The following is a 17048-nucleotide window of genomic DNA, read 5'->3' as shown; positions in this document are numbered from 1 at the left end:
GGGCATCCTTCTAAAAAGGCATCACTATTATTGTTGATCACCTTACGTAGTAGGCGTAAAGTGAACCCTCGGTTATTCGCTTCCGTTGGCAGGGCCAGTGACCACAGGCGGGCAAGAGCCGGGAATAGCGCGACAACTTCCTTTTCTCATCTAGCCCAATTGATTTTCGATAGTCTTGCAAAAACAAGGATTGCACTTGATTTTTAAACAATGGCTTCACTGTCTATCCATTCAAGTGTGGATTATGCTAAAACCCTTCTCCCGGACTTTTGGGTGAGGTAAGGATAAACTACCCAGGTGTTATTTAATTTTCCAGCATTCTAGGTAGCCTATTTAGAGCTCCACCTACAAGCAGGGGAGAACCGGGACGAAAGTAAAGTTTTTTTTTTGTCTCCTGATTACCCTGATCGATAGAAGTAGCGACTCCATATTTTATGAAAAACGGCTTAGTCTGTGTCCTCTACATTAGCAACTGTAATTTCATTTTCTAGGGTAACTTTAAATATACATTGAACAGACCTATGCGAAGTTACTTTAACTGCCGGCGGGCGAGAATAACACAGCATTGTTACAGAAGTAAAAGCTGTCGAAGTGCATGCTGTTCTATATCAATATCGGTCTTATGTCCGGTTTGTAATGCTCGTTAGTTCATACACTTGTTGACAGTATCAGCCATAATTTCATGTTTCAATTGGTATGATTTTGCTATAGGTTTGACATCAACATTTTTAAGCAATGAAAAATAATCAACGTCAATGTTTAGCAAAAAATATTGCCTTGCAATATTAATGACAAATGGAACACCGCTATATTAACCACTTTCTCATCTCACTTTAATGGGAATGTAGTAGGATTTGTTTTTCACAATTTTCAATGCAGTGACTTAAATTTTTTTGTACTTGCTTTGCTCAAAACTACTTAACTTGGTGTAACATGGTCAGACTGGGCTGTTTTATTTTGGGGGGGTTGCATGGAGTTCATCCTCCTATAGGAATGTGCTGATTTCACTGCGTAATTTTAGCTTCTGTGTTATCTGAAAAAATGTTTTACTTTCGTCCCAGCTCTCCCCCATATCCTGCTGCATTTAAGCCACCAAACATTTGAAATACTGTTCTGAATCATCTAAAGACGCACCTGTGAAGCGTAGCCTACATAATTAGGATTTGCCAATGAGTTATGTCCCCGTGCGAGACAGACCAGCCTTTTTCCAGACAGCATAATTCATTTTTGAATAGACACGACTGAACTGCAACTACCGTTTAAGAACAAAACCGAACTCCACATTGTTTTGAGTAAACTGGTTTGCAACAGAATCGGCTTAATGAATATACATACCCCTGTTGAACGCGCAACAGGGTCATGACTAATTGGCAAATCTTAATTATATAGCCTACGCTTCACAGGTGCGTCTTTAGATCATGCAGAAAGGTGTTTTCAAAGTTGAAAGTTTAGATGTGTTATGAAGAGCAAACATGCCTATCCGATATGTAGAACAAGGAATCATGTCCACCCTAGTCATGGCATTTCCACAGCTGAGTGTGGCCCTGCTCCAAATTAGTAAGACTTTTTTTTTTTTAAATGGCCATTTTAAAACTCTTAAACTCAAACATCTGAACTTGAATAAAATGATGACATATTTTGCTTTCAGCCTATATTACCAAGTAGTGTTAATACTTCTGTGATTTCACTAATGCCTGTGGGTGTGCCCTTTGTCATACATTTCCACAGAGGTCTACCTCCCCTCTCCCCTCATTGGCAGTGTAATGATGTTACAATATGATAGGACTAAAGTTTTTTTTTTAAATTAACGGATATTGTCAATAGTTATGTGATTAGGCATGAAACTCAATTCTTGATCAGCTGACACTGGGAGAACAACCTGTTCAGACTTAACAACTCAAAAGCCTTGTTCACACTGGCAGTGACAAAAAAATCTGTTTCTTTGCATGTTTGAATCTGTTCTTTTTTCCTACTTTCTGAACATCCAAAAAGCACACGGAATTGGATATTACAAGCCACATTTCAAACCACCTTTTGTAGGTGCTTTGAAATCAGATGCAAATCTGGTTGCTGGCCATATGATGTATTTGCCCTCAAGTGGTTTTTAGACTTATTTGGCATATCTTGCTTGCTAGCGACTATGTGGAAGCTCCTTAGGGGAGGACCATCCTCAGGGAATTTCATAAATTTAAATTGTATAATGTTTAAAGTTATGCTTTTTAGATAAAACTATACTAAATATAATCACATCACCAAATAACTGATTAAAACACTATTTTGCAAAGGTCTATAGTAGCTTCAACAGCCCTCAGTTGGGTAGCACCATGGTGTAGCTGGAGGACAGCTAGCTGCTGTCCTCCTCTGGGTACATTGACTTCAATACAAAACCTAGAAGGCTCATGGTTCTCACCACTTTCCATAGACTTGCACAGTAATTATGACAACTTCCAGAGGATGTCCTCTAACCTATCAGAGCTCTTGCAGCATGAACTGACATGTTGTCCCTCCATTCGAAGGATCAGAGAATGAATCTAGTACTGAAAGCATAAGCTACAGCTAGCTACCACTGCAGTGCATAATTTGGTGAGTAGTTGACTCAAAGAGAAATAAAATAGTTAAACAGTTTAACACTATTTATTCTGAAATGAAGGAGAAACAATATATATTTTTTTTTAATTTGTATTTCTGTTTCACTTACTTAGTAAATGCAGCTAGCAAGTTTAGCTTACTGAAACAACATGCTCAAACAGAGATTGCTATGTTAGCTAGTTGGCTATGACTTTCCAAGTTAAATTGGTAATACCAAACTCTTTGTCACTGTGCCTGCCGGTGTAACAGCTACTGACTGCACTAATGTTACTGCACGCGTCATCAGGGGTGTCTTAATTCCACTGATTCTGTTAAAACGTTTCTCAAATGGAAAAAACAGGGACAACACCTGAATTTGGCCAATAGAAACTAATTTGCAACTGTTGAACTAATGATTACGCCCTACATCAGCTAGCTGCAGGCAAGAGTGTGCAAGGCGGTGTTGAATGTCACTGTCTGTCCATGTGTCACTCAAATTTCTCTCGACCTGTGCATCTACTTTGTAAACTTTCATTCATAGGGTCGGTTAAAGAAACCTCATGATGGGTATAGGGGAAAGTTTGAGTGTCTTGTAGCCTAACTATCGCTGTTACATTGAACTGGATGAATGTAATACAAATTAGTCATCCAATATGCTGTAATAGAAATAAGGCCATGCTCATGAGAAATTGTCCTCCCTCATCTTAAACGTCACTGACCGCCACTGGTTGACATTTTGACAAGAACATATGATAGGATAACTAACTTGTTAATTGTTAACAAACAAATTAGTGAATGTGCTAGAAATGGATAAACCTAACTAGCTAGTTGACTGCTGTGGCTAGCCAAAAAGGACTTGTATTGAAAGTTGGATCATTTTATCTTTAAAAAATATATAATAAAAAATGTAAAGGATACATTTTTAAAGTTTTTCTTACACTATAATTTTGAACATTCAAAGCGACTGGGAAATGTCCATGGCAGCCATTGTCACCTTAACTTGCTACATAACTTCTTTGGTGGTGCTCCTGCTTCCTATCACTAATCAGCCTACACCACTGCATACACACCTGTCATTTATGAGAAATAGCATGGACAGCAAATGATTGTTCTCTGAACACGCGCGCACACACACTTTGGTCACTTGTAACTTGCTGTTTGGACAGTCATTATTCTAAAACCGATTTGATAAACTAGGCGTGCAATGTGAACAAGGCTTAAATAAATTAGAAGTTAACTAGTTTTATATGAAGATGATTTTTCTTTTTAAAGTTCAATTTCAGTTCTGCACAACTGTCTGTCAATTTGTTGACCAGCAATGAGGCTATTTAAATCAGGCCTGCAGTGTGAACAAAGCCGGTTGCTCTAGCCAACTTCCAATGTTAGCTTTAGTTTGAAACGCATAACTGAATAATTCAGATGTTATTCTTTGCATATATTTTAAAGTTAAAGTTCCACTTGCTCTATAATCTCACTGAATACTTTTTAGAGGTCGACCGATTAATCGGCATAGCCGATTTTTTTTTTTTTCCAAGTTTTCATAACAATCTGCATTTTTGGACTGCGTGGCAGGCTGACCACCTGTTAAGCAAGTGCAGCAAGGAGCCAATGTAAGTTGCTAGCTAGCATTAAACTTACATTATTGAAAAAAATTATGTTCACACATTTCGCAAAGAGCCAGGCGGCCCAAACTGTTGCATCATTAACATCAATGCCCTTATTAAAATCAATACACAAGTGTTTTTTTTTTTTTTTTAAACCTGCATATTTAGTTAATATTGCCTATTAACATGAATTTCTTTTAACTAGGGAAATTGTGTCACTTCTCTTGCGTTCTGTGCAAGCAGAGTCAGGGTATATGCAACAGTTTGGGCCGCCTGGCTCTTTGCGAAATGTGTGAACATAATTTCTTCCTAACAAAGACTAATTAATTTTGCATAATTATGATATTGAAGGTTGTGCAATATTTAGCAGAGGTGGGACCAAGTCATTGTTCTACATGTCACAAGTAAGTCTCAAGTCTTAGCACCCAAGTCAAGACCGACAAGTCTCAAGTCCTAAACAAGTCATAATGTGCTCTTCACCAAATGTAATACCATTTCATATTTTTAACAAGAGTAATAGTATATTACATATGCAAATCATTAATGCTTTTAAAAATATATTTACTACTTTCCAAATTAATGTTGTATTTCAATGGAAATACATCGGTAGCCATGAAAGACCCCCCCAATAGTAATCAAGGATCGCTATCGGGCAACGTAGGCTTGTACACAATTGTCTATGCATTAACACACGCTCTCTCTGTGTGGTTACAGTAGGCTAATGTATGTCAATGGTTTTAGGAACAGCAGTAACATCAGGCAGGATTTAGGGCTACCAACTGCCTAGCCAGTTGTAGCTCCATCTTGGGTGCAATGATCACGTTCCCGCACTGACTGAGGAGGCTCATTGATTTAACGTTACGTTAGCCTACATGATACACCAGTAAAGTAATAAAATATATAGCTGTCGGCTATATGAGTCACAACTTACCATTCTTTGTGCAGCTTCAGATCTCAAACAAAGTTGGAAATTGTTTTGCTTCTGTCTAATTTTCTTCCCGCAAGTTTCAATCTGTTTGTTGAAACAGCGTTGTCTTTATATCAGAAAATAATAATTTTGGGTATCATCTTTTCAAGTGCTCCATCTGAATTCACCCACCAACGTTCCTCTGCACTGTCACGCACAACTTTTTCTCAGCTGGCACAATTTGATTGGCTGCTGTCTGACTCAAACTGTAATCCATTAAATGAAGAGTTGATGTGCTGTCCCCTTCAATTTTTTTTATTGTATAATTTTTAAATATTTGGGCTTGGAGGGTGTCGAGTAATAAGGCTCAAGTCACGAGTCATTGGTGTGGAAGTCGAGTTGCAAGTCATGTGACTCGAGTCCACACCTGATATTTAGACTTAGGGTTGCCACCCGTTAGTTAAAATACAGCACAGTTCCGTATTTCACTGAAATAATAAATGTTTTTGAAATTATAGTTTACGGATTTGACCATATTAATGACCAAAGGCTCGTATGTGTTTTTATTATAATTAAGTCTATGATTTGATAGAGCAGTCTGACTGAGCAGTGGTAGACAGCAGCAGGCTCATAAGCATTCAGTCAAACAGCACTTTCCTGCGTTTGCCACCAGCTCTTCACTGTGCTTCAAGTATTGCACTGTTTATGACTTCAAGCCTATCAACTCCCGAGATTAGGCTGGCAATACTATAGTGCATATAAGAACATCCAATAGTCAAAGGTGTAGGAAATACAAATGGTAGAGATAGTCCTAGAACTACAACCGAAAACTTCTTAACTGGGAATATTGAAGACTCCTGTTAAAAGGAACCACCAGCTTTCATATGTTCTGAGCAAGGAACTCAAATGTTAGTGTTCTTACCTGGTGCACTTTTTTTTAACTTCTCCAACAGTGTTTTTGCATTATTTTAACCAAATTGAACATGTTTATTTATTTGAGACTAAATTGATTTTATTTATGTATTGTAATAAGTGTTCATTCAGTATTGTTGTATTGTATAATTGTGTGTGTATATTTTATTTATTTATTTATCGGTATTGGCTTTTTGTTTGGTCCTCCTATAATCCGTATCGGCTTTGAAAAATCATAAATCGGTCGACCTCTAATACTTATTCTGCTAAAACCTGATGATCCTAATGCAACATTTGAGATGCTGTCTCCTCGCTGCGGAGATGTGGTAAAACAAGGAGGTAGATGTAGAGTATGTCTCTGTAAGAAGTCCAGCAGGTAGTATCACTCCACACTAAGAAGCGAGGCACAAAACGGTCTAAAAGTCTTAACTGAAGACATTACCTGTCCTGAACACAAATTGTGCTCTACTGAACACGACCTTGAACTAAGCTAGTTTTCCTTTTTTTTTGTTGTCATTTTTGCTTCTATACTGACAGGTCAGTGTCAACTATCCAAACAACAATCTCACGCCGGATCCTTCCCCGACCCCAGCCGCGTCCCTTCAGGCTCTGTACCCAGAGCCGAAGGCAGAGGAAAGGGTTAATGGCCGCCTCCCTGGATGACCTCCTAGACCAGGTAAATGCATACTCCTGGGCTACGTTCAGCAGGACAACGTTGTAGAGCGTTTAGATACAAATATATTTCGCAGAACAAACATACCTCAGCTAAGTGATTTCTTATTTTACTTGTCAATCTTAAGATGAAGGCACCAACTGGAAGTCACCCTGGATAGGAGTGTGTGCTAAAGTGTCTGACTAAAATATGAATGTATTCAGCTCCGGATGTAATTTCGATCTGCAACGTTTGCATACTGTTTGTGCCGCTTAGGTATTCACAATGGTTGTCATTCAACATGTCAGTCTTTAAAGTATTCAGAGAGCCATTTCACGGGGACAAAAAAATCAGTCTCTCCAACACTTACATCAACCCCACCAAATAATTGGTGTAATTAAAAAAAAAAAAAAAGTAATGTCTAATTAGAGGAGGAATGTGAGGTGGAACTTCCTGCTAATGAGATGTCATCAAGGACAGGTTACATTACCTTGTGAAGTTAATATACACAAAATTGCAAGCACTGCTTCTAGACAGGCAACTCTGTAACCAAATGTTAAATAAAATATGACCATTTCAACACATTTAATACACTCCTGGTTTACTGACCCTGTTAAGGTGATGCTGCTTGTTGCAATTGAGTAACCTCACCCGAGAGACTTGGGGTTCGGAGTGCAGTGGAGTGAAATGTTCAGGGAATCATATGCAAGACATTTCTATCGGCAGAATGTTTTGCCCTCCTGAACGCAACCCAGTCTCATGTTGTGCAAATGACCTACAGTATGTGATTCACAAATGGATATACAAACTCAGCAAAAAAAGAAACGTCCTCACTGTCAACTGCTTTTATTTTAAGCAAACTTAACATGTGTAAATACTTTTTTGCCAATCCTGTCTGGTTCAGCGACGGTGGGTTTGTGCCCATGGGCGATGTTGCCGGTGATGTCTGGTCAGGACCTGCCTTACAACAGGCCTACAAGCCCTCTTAGCCTATTGCGTACAGTCTGAGCACTGATGGAGGGATTGTGCGTTCCTGGTGTAACTCTGGCAGCTGTTGTTGCCATCCTGTACCTGTCCCGCAGATGTGATGTTCGGATGTACCGATCCTGTGCATGTGGTGTTACACGTGGTCTGCCACAGCGAGGAAGATCAGCTGTCTGTCCTGTATCCCTGTAGCGCTGTATAAAGCGTCTCACAGTACGGACATTGCAATTTATTGCCCTGGCCACATCTGCGGTCCTTATTTATCCTATCCTAAGGCACGTTCACGCAGATGAGCAGGGACCTTGGGCTTCTTTCTTTTGTATTTTTCAGTGTCAGTAGGAAGGCATTTTTAGTGTGGTAAGTTTTCATAACTGTGACCTTAATTACCTACCATCTGTAAGCTGTTAGTGTTTTAATGACTTCCACAGGTGCATGTTCATTAATTGTTTATGGTTTGTTTCCCATGCTTGGTCAGTGTTTAAACCCTTTACAATGAAGGTCTGTGAGGTTATTTAGATTTTTTTACGCATTCTCTTTTGAAAGACGGGGTGCTGAAAAAGGGACATTACTTAATTTTTAAATTTTTTTTTAGTATGGTTGATCTTCCAAGGATGGTCACCTGGCATGTCATGTCATCTGTAAAAGTGAAGTTCTCCACAAACACAATGTTAAAATTGTTGATTGAACAAAATCATTGTTGCCTACTTTTAGCATAATTTATTTTTTTGAAAATTAAAAATAAAACCATTTGAAGATCTCATAGTGTGTGCTATGACACCGGTCCTACCCAGACAGCAAGTGCCTTCCTGTTGACATGCCAGTTCCTCATCCTGGTGCTAGAGGAAGATGGGACAGTGGTGGACTCTGAGGCCTTCTTCCAGTCACTGCCAGCCAATACTCCAGTCATGGTCCTGCAGAAGGGAGAGACGTGGACTCGGGTACGTATACATACATACATACATACATACAGTCAGAAGGTTACACCTTAGCCAAATGCATTAACTCAGTTTTCACAATTCTTGACATTTAATCCAAGTAAAAATTCCCTGTTTTTAGGTCAGTTAGGACTTTATTTTAAGAATGTGAAATGGCAGAATAATAGAGTGATTTATTTAGGCTTTTCTTTCATCACATTCCTACTGGGTCAGAAGTTTACATATACTCAATTAGTATTTGGTAGCATTGCTTTTTATTTGTTTTAACTTGGGTCAAATGTTTCGGGTAGCTTTCTAAAAGCTTCCCACAATAGATTGGGTACATTTTGGCCCATTCCTCCTGACAGAGCTTTTGCAACTGAGTCAGGTTTGTAGCCCAATCCCATAGCCATTTTCTATGGGATTGATGTCAGGGCTTTCTTGTCCTTAAGCCATTTTGTGACAACTTTGGAAGTATGCTTGGGGTCATTGTCCATTTGGAAGACACATTTGCGACCAAGCTTTAACTTCCTGACTGATGTCTTGAGATGTTGCTTCAATATATCCACATAATTTTCCTCCCTCGTGATGCCATCTATTTTGTGAAGTGCACCAGTCCCTCCTGCAGCAAAGCACCCCCACATGTTGCCACCCCTGTGCTTCACGGTTGGGATGGTGTTCTTTGGCTTGCAAGCCTCCCTTTTTTCCCTTTTGTTTCATCAGACTGGAGAACATTTCTCCAAAGTACAATATTTGTCCCCATGTGCAGTTCCAAAAGATGGTCTGGCTTTTGTATGTCGGTTTTGGAGCAGTGGCTTCTTCCTTGCTGAGTGGCTTTTCAGGTTATGTCTATAGGACTTGTTTTACTGTGGATTTAGATACTTTTGTACCTGTTTCCTCCAGCATCTTCACAAGGTCCTTTGCTGTTGTTCTGGGATTGATCTGCACTTTTCTCATCAAACGCGTCTCGTTCCTGAGCGGTGTGACGGCTGTGTGGTCCCATTGTGTTTATACTTGCATACTATTGTTTGTACAGATGAACATCAGTCAGGCGTTTGGAAATTGCTCCTAAAGGTGAACCAGACACCTGGCCATGGAACAGCTGAGCAGCCAATTGTCCAATTACTTTTGGTCTGTTACACTGTTCACCTGATTTGGATGTAAATACCCTCAAATTAAACCTGAAAGTCATATTCATTATTTCATGTCAACTCCAATATGCTGTTGTAGACGGCTAAAATAACAATGTCCAAATATTTATCGACCTGACTGTACATGCACACAGAATTTAACTTTAGTGCTAGGCATACTGTTGCCTTGGGAAAGCATTTGAAGATCACTATCTGCTGCAAGTTCATATCAAATGAGGGCTGGCCGTGTCGTACTTCTGTTGTAGGACTGACTAACAATTTTTGGATGTCACGTTTCCCAAATGTGGAGACTTGCTGTATTATCACACACCACAAGAGGGCCACACTTTCACATCAAACCAGGGATCTCCAAGTAGCTGCCTGGAACCAGAGTTCCCGGGTTTGATGTGAAAGTGTGGCCCTCTTGTTTTTAGAAATGTTTACAAATGAAAAGCTGAAATGTCTTGATTTAATAATAAGTATTCAACCCTTTTTTGTTATGGCAAGCCTAAATAAGTTCAGGAGTGAATGAATGTGCTTAATAAGTTGCATGGACTCAGTGTGCAATAATGGTGTTTAACATGTACTCCGCACATAATTATCTGTAAGGTCCCTCAGTTGAGCAGTCAATCTCAAGCACAGATTCAACCACAAAGACAAGAAGGTTTTCCAATGGTTCACAAAAGTGCAGCTATTGGTAGATGAAGGGGGGGGGGGGGGAATAATAAAAAAAAAAATAGATATTGAATATCCGTTTGAGCATGGTGCAGTTGTTAATTACACTTTGGATGGTGCATCAATACACCGTCACTACAAAGATACAGGTGTTCTTCCAAACGCAGTTGCTGGATTTCACCATGAGGCCAATGGTGACTTTAAAACAGTTGCAGAATTTAATGGCTGTAATAGGAGAACTGAGGATGGATCAACAACATTGTAGTTAATCCACAATACTAACCTAATTGAGAGTGAAAAGGAAGCCTGTACAGAATAAAATATTCCAAAACATGCATGCTGTTTGCAATAAGGCACTAAAATAATACTGCAAAAAATGTAGCAAAGAAATTAACTTTTTGTCCTGAATACAAATGTGTATTTTCCCCAAACAAAACAATCACTGAGTTCCACATTTTTTTTTTCTAGCATGGTGGTGGCTGCATCATGTTATGGGTATGCTTGTCATCGACAAGACTAGGGAGTTTTTTTTTCAAATAAAAATCAACCGAAATAGACTAAGTACAGTCAAGATCCTAGAGAAACTTGGTTCTGTCTGCTTTCCAACAGACACTGGGAGACCAATTCACAGTTCAGCAAGACTATTACCTAAAACTCAAGGCTAAATATACACTGAACAAAAAATATAAACGCAACATGGAAGTGTTGGTCACATGTTTCATGAGCTGAAATAAAATCCTGGAAATGTAAAGTTCTCTACCCTAAGTTGGCTCCAATGTTTTAGAACTTCAGTATCTTCAACCGGCCTTGCAACCGCAGAACGTGTGTGGACGAGTGGTTTGCTGACGTCAACGTTGTGAACATGTTGTACCCCATGGTGGGGTTATGGAATGGGCGGAGTTACAGTTTTTGACTTAAATCGTCTTAAATCTATGGCAATAATTGAAAATGGCTGTCTAGAAATTAACAACCAACTTGACCGAGCTTGATGAATTTCTAAACAAATAATTGGCAAATATTGTACAGTCCAGGTGTGCAAAGCTCTGAGACTTACCCAGAAAGACTCACAGCTGTAATCGCTGCCTCGGGTGATCTCTTAACTCTGGGGGTTGAATAATTATCTAATTTTTATTTTTGGATCTTTCAGTGTATTTTGTGTAATTGTTGACACAAAATTACACGTTTTTAATCCCACTTTGTAAAATAACCAATTTTGGAAAAAGTCGGTGTGAATACTTTCTGAATTCACTGTCTAAATCACGCCTTGATTAGAGGGAAGAATGAACCAGAAGTGTAACTCTGCCAACTTGCCAGATTTTAATAGTCCTGTCTTAGACTGACCTTTGTCAATTCTTGTACAGGTCCTACCAAGTTCCAGCCAGCCCAAGAGAAATGGAATCGGTAAATTGAGTTTTGACCTGTACAAGTTGAACCCCAAGGACTTCATCGGGTGTCTAACCATCAAAGCAACTCTTTATGAAATCTACACACTGTCGTACGACATTCAATGCACCAGGGCCAAGGGTATCTTGAAGTGAGTACACTACCACACCATCTCTCAAGGGGACATTATTGGGGGCTGTGGGGGGGTGGGGTTTTAAAATGTCAGGTGAAGTAGTACAGTACCAGATTTACAGTACCAGTCAAGTTAGGACATTACTCATTCAAGGATTTTTCTTTAACAAATATATATTTTTTTTTACATTGTATAATAATAGTGAAGACTTCAAAATGATGAAATACCACATATGGAATCATGTAGTTGCCAAAAGTGTTAAACAAATGGCATTCTCTCAACCAGCTTCACCTGGAATGCTTTTCCAACAGTCTTGAAGGAGATCCCACATGCTGAGCACTTGTTAGCTCCTTTTCCTTCACTCTGCGGTCCAACTCATCCCAAACCATCTCTTGGGTGATTACGGAGGCCAGATCATCTGTCATTTCTCTGCTTATTTGAGCTGTTCTTGCCATAATATGGACTTGGTCTTTTACCAAATATATTCTGCACACCACCCCTACCTTGTCACAACACAACTGATTGAATCAAATGCATTAAGAAGGAAAGAAATTAAACTAACTTTCTGGAATTAACACGCACACCTGTTTATTGAAATGCATTCCAGGTGACTACCTCATGAAGCTGGTTGAGAAAATGTCAGTGTGCAAAGCTGTCATCAAGGCAAATAATGGCTACTTTGAAGAATCTGAAATATACATTTTTTTGATTTAACACTTTTAGTTACTACATGATTCCATGTGTTTCATAGTTTTGATGTCATCACTATTGTTCTACAATGTAGAAAATTGCTAAAATAAAATAAAACAAATAAAATATTTTGACTGGTACTGTACATTTTTTTTTATAGGCACTAGTCAAAATGTAAAATATTTTAGCAGAGAAATATTCAGTCGGCAGGTCATTGTGTTTTTGTTAATTCCTTCCCACTGGGCACAGATGTCAGTTAAACATCTAGTTCTGATTTACATTTAATGGCGTTGGCAACTAATGTGAAACCAACAAGAAATTGAACCATGTCATTGGACTAAAGTAAAAAACATTTAAATTCCTTTGCCAGTTTTCCATGTTGATTCAACGTCATCAAATGGGACAATTGTTGGTGTTTAAATTACATAGAAACAATGTTTATTCTACCAGTTTGTGTCCAGTGGGTTGGCTGCAAGGATATCTGAAGATTCCAGTTGTTTTTTTTAACATGAACAAGTTGGGGCTTACAAATGGGTCTTCACTGAACAAGTTCTGAGATAACAACAGAATGTGCATTGACTGTTTTTAGGAAGTTTTCAGCTCTGCCTTTTTGCATTCTCTTTAGAGCTCTTCTGCGTTGTCTGACGTCTGTGGCGAGAGTGGCGGGGCAGCTGCTCCTGTGTGGTTCCTCGTACATACTGCAGTACATTGGGGACGATGACTACTAAGACGTGATCAAAGTTTCAAGGCCCTGTTTGAGCTCTTTAAAATGAACCAGGTGAAAAGTGTCCAGGGCCTCCTGAATGCCATTTTGTCTCACTAAGTAACTGGGAAAATTCCTTCATGAGATGCGTGTAGGCCTTGTTACCGGCTGGTTTCGTTGAGCCATTGCAAATGTATGTAAAAACAATGTTGATACACATCAAATAAAAGCACTGCCCTGCCGGAGGACATAAATACAATATGCACATTTTTACTATGGGCAACACATACCGACTTGCATGCATCTCTAGTTGGGATGTGATTTTTGTTGCTTTTTAAAGTCATTAAAAAAAAAATCTGGTTGGCCTCTGTCGCAAAATATCAATGTTCTTAAACTATCCCGTAATCTGGATGGCCCCATTTGTGTCGTATTTTTTTTTAAAGAGAAATGTATGCCTGAAAAGTCGCTTGAATTGACGTGGTGACTGTTTTGAGTGATTCCATTCCCCATCAGAATAGCAGTCTACTAGCGTGAATCTCGAGTATTTCCTCTCCATGCATCTTCTCAAATTGCATTGGAGGAGATCGCCTCAGATCTTGTCCTCCAATGAGTTTTGAAGTTGTGAGGAATCAGGCAAAGACTTTCTGGCCCAACGCTAGGTAGCCTAGGTTCGAATAGCTGACTCTGAAAAATGTTACTGTGCCCTTGAGCAAGGCCCTAATTGTGCCTGTAAGTCACTCTGGATAAGAGCATCTGCTAAATGACTAAAATGGGGTTTACTCCAGGACCAATTGAAAGCCCAACTGTCTGGGACTGTGCATTGTCTAAGTACAAAAACATTCAATTTGGAAGCACTCAAACTAAAATGTCACTGAATATTTGCCCTGTCTGTCAAATCTATAAATAAAGGTTTTTGTAAAAAGTGTCATCTGACTTGATGCAAGCTATTAGTTTGTCAATGATGTGTATATTTTCTGTGGGTGATGTCAAATACTTGGACATTGGGGCTCCTACGCTCCAGTCAGAGCCTAGCTGCAGTCATTTTGCAGACTGCCATGATTTCCTTTGTCGGCCATAAGCTATTTTAAATCCATTTGAGCTGTGTGCTAGTGATGGGTGGTCACATGGTACAGTACATTATCACTAATTCTGCTGGGTAACCACAGACTTTTACATATCCTTCACCAGAGCAATAGACACATTTCTGTGAACAGGCATTTAGAATCTTTCAGACTACTCGTGGACACTTCCCAATACATGACTGATCAATCCTGTTTGTTCTACATGGTACTATTCTATCTGTATATTGTTGCACCCTCCTGAACCAAGGGCCTTAGTTCCTAAATGGGCAGTGTGAAAGCCACACTTCTGATATCCTCAATTGGGTAATTTGATCCTTTTAGTCTTGACACTTGCAGTAATGTCATCTATTCATGGTCAGCAGTCAGGGGAATTAAGGGTAGTAGGCTACATTCTGGGTTGTGTTCATAAGGGGACACTGTACCAAATGGCATAAAATGGACAGACTACAAATACCTGTCCAAGACTAGCTTGTTGAGTCCTATGAATACAACCCATCTAGTCCCCCTGTTTCAGTCTGGTGTGCGTGACTCCCCACCTGGATTTAGTGTGAAAAATGTGAAAATGTTTTTTATTTAACATTTGGATAAAAGTTTGTTCAGAGCTATAAAAATGTAGATCATTCACTGCATTTGAGGAACAGTGGGAATGTAACTCTGCTTTGAAAGTTGATAAACTTGTAAACTCATTGAGAAAGTGGCCTTTGAATCTTTTGGTATCTAGAGAAGAGCTCTGTCTACACCCATATGGCATTGCTCACACCCTCTTAAGCTTTAGCCCCACCATCTCGTTTCGCTCTCTGTGCGTTCAGAGCGCACACTTGGCGCGATTTGTTTAACTCCGGATAACAAACAGCAGACCAGCTCTGCTGGCAATTTCATTATGCTTTTTTGTTGAAGTTTACTGACACAGGCCATATTCAACGGGTGTTGTTCACTTTAGCTTAAGACCAGTAGCTAGCTAGCTAAACAATGTGTAAGATCACACACAATGTTAGCTAATGAGCTGGCCAGCTAAAGTTAGATAAACATCAATGAACATAATGACATGATTTGGCACACATACCCTGCATGAATCTGCTGGGAGCATACCAACCAGGTTCAATGTTAGCTTGCTAGGCTCTAACTAGCAAAGCAAATGGCTCTGGGATACGAATAATAATGGCATACACTAGCTAGCTAACAGTACACTTTAGCTTGAAATGAAACCACTTTCTGTCAATTAGAATGTGTATTATCTGAAAATGTAGCTAGCTTGACTATCTTACCCGTATAAAATATCATGCATGATGGACACGTCTCCCTGTCACAGATGCCCTTAGTTTGAAGATGTAATCCATAGACGGATGTTTTCAAATCAAAGTTTGTCACGTGCGCCGAATACAACAGGTGAGTGAAATGCTTACTTACAGGCTCAACCCAATGGTGCGGGGGGAAAAAGTGTGTGTGTGTAGGTAAGTAAAGAAATAAAAACGTAAAAATACATTTGAAAAAAAAGAGTAGCAAGGCTATATACACCTGTTAGTCTTATTGAGGTGGGGGGGTGGCACACAATGCAAATAGTCCAGGTAACCATTTTGTTTTCTTCCTCCGTCTCAAAATTTGATTCTCCAGAAAGTGGAGAGCAACACTTATGCAGCTCCACTGCACGATACATCAAAAAAAGCTGCGTTCGACAGGATTTCCAACGCAGCCTTCTATTTGGCAGACCAATCCGAACTCCTCTTTCGACATGTCCAGTCCACTCATTATCTCAGCCAATCATGGCTAGTGGGATGGTAGCTACCTTTTTCTGTGGCTTAACCAACAAGGCTCGTAAATTTAACAATTTTATTCGTATTTACAGATGGCATCCATGAAAGTTCCAGAGTTGTGACTTGCGACATACACCTAGTTTCCTGAAACGGTTCACATGTGCAACATGTGTGATGGGTGATGGGTTTCTTGTCACACCCTGTAAGGTATTGTACCTTTTTGCAGTTTGTACCTTTTTTAAGTGGCAAATATTAACTTAAGTCCCTTACACTTCAACATCCCACTTCTGACAACAACGTGCCAAATTCAGAGGGTAACCCCAACTGGGATTCGAACCTGGGTCCAGCGACTGTCAAGCCAACACCTTAACCATTACACCAAGAGGTCTGTACTTGCTCAGTGTTGGGTTAAGCTCGCTACAAAATTACATAAGTCTATATAAAGATTTCAGAACTGTCAGCAGACATGCTCAAACTTGCAATATAACAGACCACTTAAACTGGTACAACACTTCAACTCACGGGTGGTCAAAAATAACAAAATCACACCCCCAATAATTATACCTTTTTTATATTCAAAATATTGGGTACAAAAATGTACAATTACTAGATTAGCCGCACACGTACCCTAAAATGTACCAAACAGTACCATGTTAGATCATATGTGTACCTCCTGAAGGTATATTATGTGTATTTTGATATTTTTGTACCCAAGTGAACTACACTCATAATGAATGAGTGTAGTGAGCTCAACTTCTAACTTTAAAACTTGAAATGGTGCAAGACCTAAAGCAAATACAGCCTCTGCTACTCTATCACAATTGAATTGATACATTATTTCAACAAACTAAGCCTGATAATATACTTACTTCTCTTGTGAGAACGGAGATGGGATGGAAGATAACGGTTCACTATTTTATTGCACAGCTGGGGTGTCATTCACTTGTCCAGCCCTACTGG

The 17048-nt window shown here is 39.4% G+C and overlaps 1 protein-coding gene across 1 annotated transcript; it reads left to right on the top strand.

The window, feature by feature from the left end:
• On the top strand, nucleotides 1–14202 carry cidea (cell death inducing DFFA like effector a). The gene is made up of 5 exons (XM_021563082.3): nucleotides 1–278; nucleotides 6529–6667; nucleotides 8419–8565; nucleotides 11708–11880; nucleotides 13178–14202. Exons 1-5 carry the CDS (start codon nucleotides 211–213, stop codon nucleotides 13278–13280), a joined length of 630 nt encoding a protein of 209 aa, XP_021418757.2. The 5' UTR covers nucleotides 1–210; the 3' UTR covers nucleotides 13281–14202.
• The last annotated feature ends 2846 nt before the right edge of the window (nucleotides 14203–17048 follow it).

This window comes from Oncorhynchus mykiss, chromosome 15 (assembly GCF_057628025.1).
Source record: "Oncorhynchus mykiss isolate SJ-2025 chromosome 15, ASM5762802v1, whole genome shotgun sequence".
Classification (NCBI taxonomy): Eukaryota; Metazoa; Chordata; class Actinopteri; order Salmoniformes; family Salmonidae; genus Oncorhynchus; species Oncorhynchus mykiss.
Note: the sequence above shows the minus strand (reverse complement) of the source record. Positions and strands in the feature narration are given on the sequence as shown.

Excerpts from the sequence above, each read along its gene's own strand:
- cidea (XM_021563082.3), top strand. The coding sequence starts at position 211 with ATGGCTTCACTGTCTATCCATTCAAGTGTGGATTATGCTAAAACCCTT. Across the intron at positions 6,668-8,418 it reads TGGATGACCTCCTAGACCAG|ACAGCAAGTGCCTTCCTGTT; the intron begins GTAAATGCATAC and ends GGTCCTACCCAG. Across the intron at positions 8,566-11,707 it reads AGGGAGAGACGTGGACTCGG|GTCCTACCAAGTTCCAGCCA; the intron begins GTACGTATACAT and ends ATTCTTGTACAG.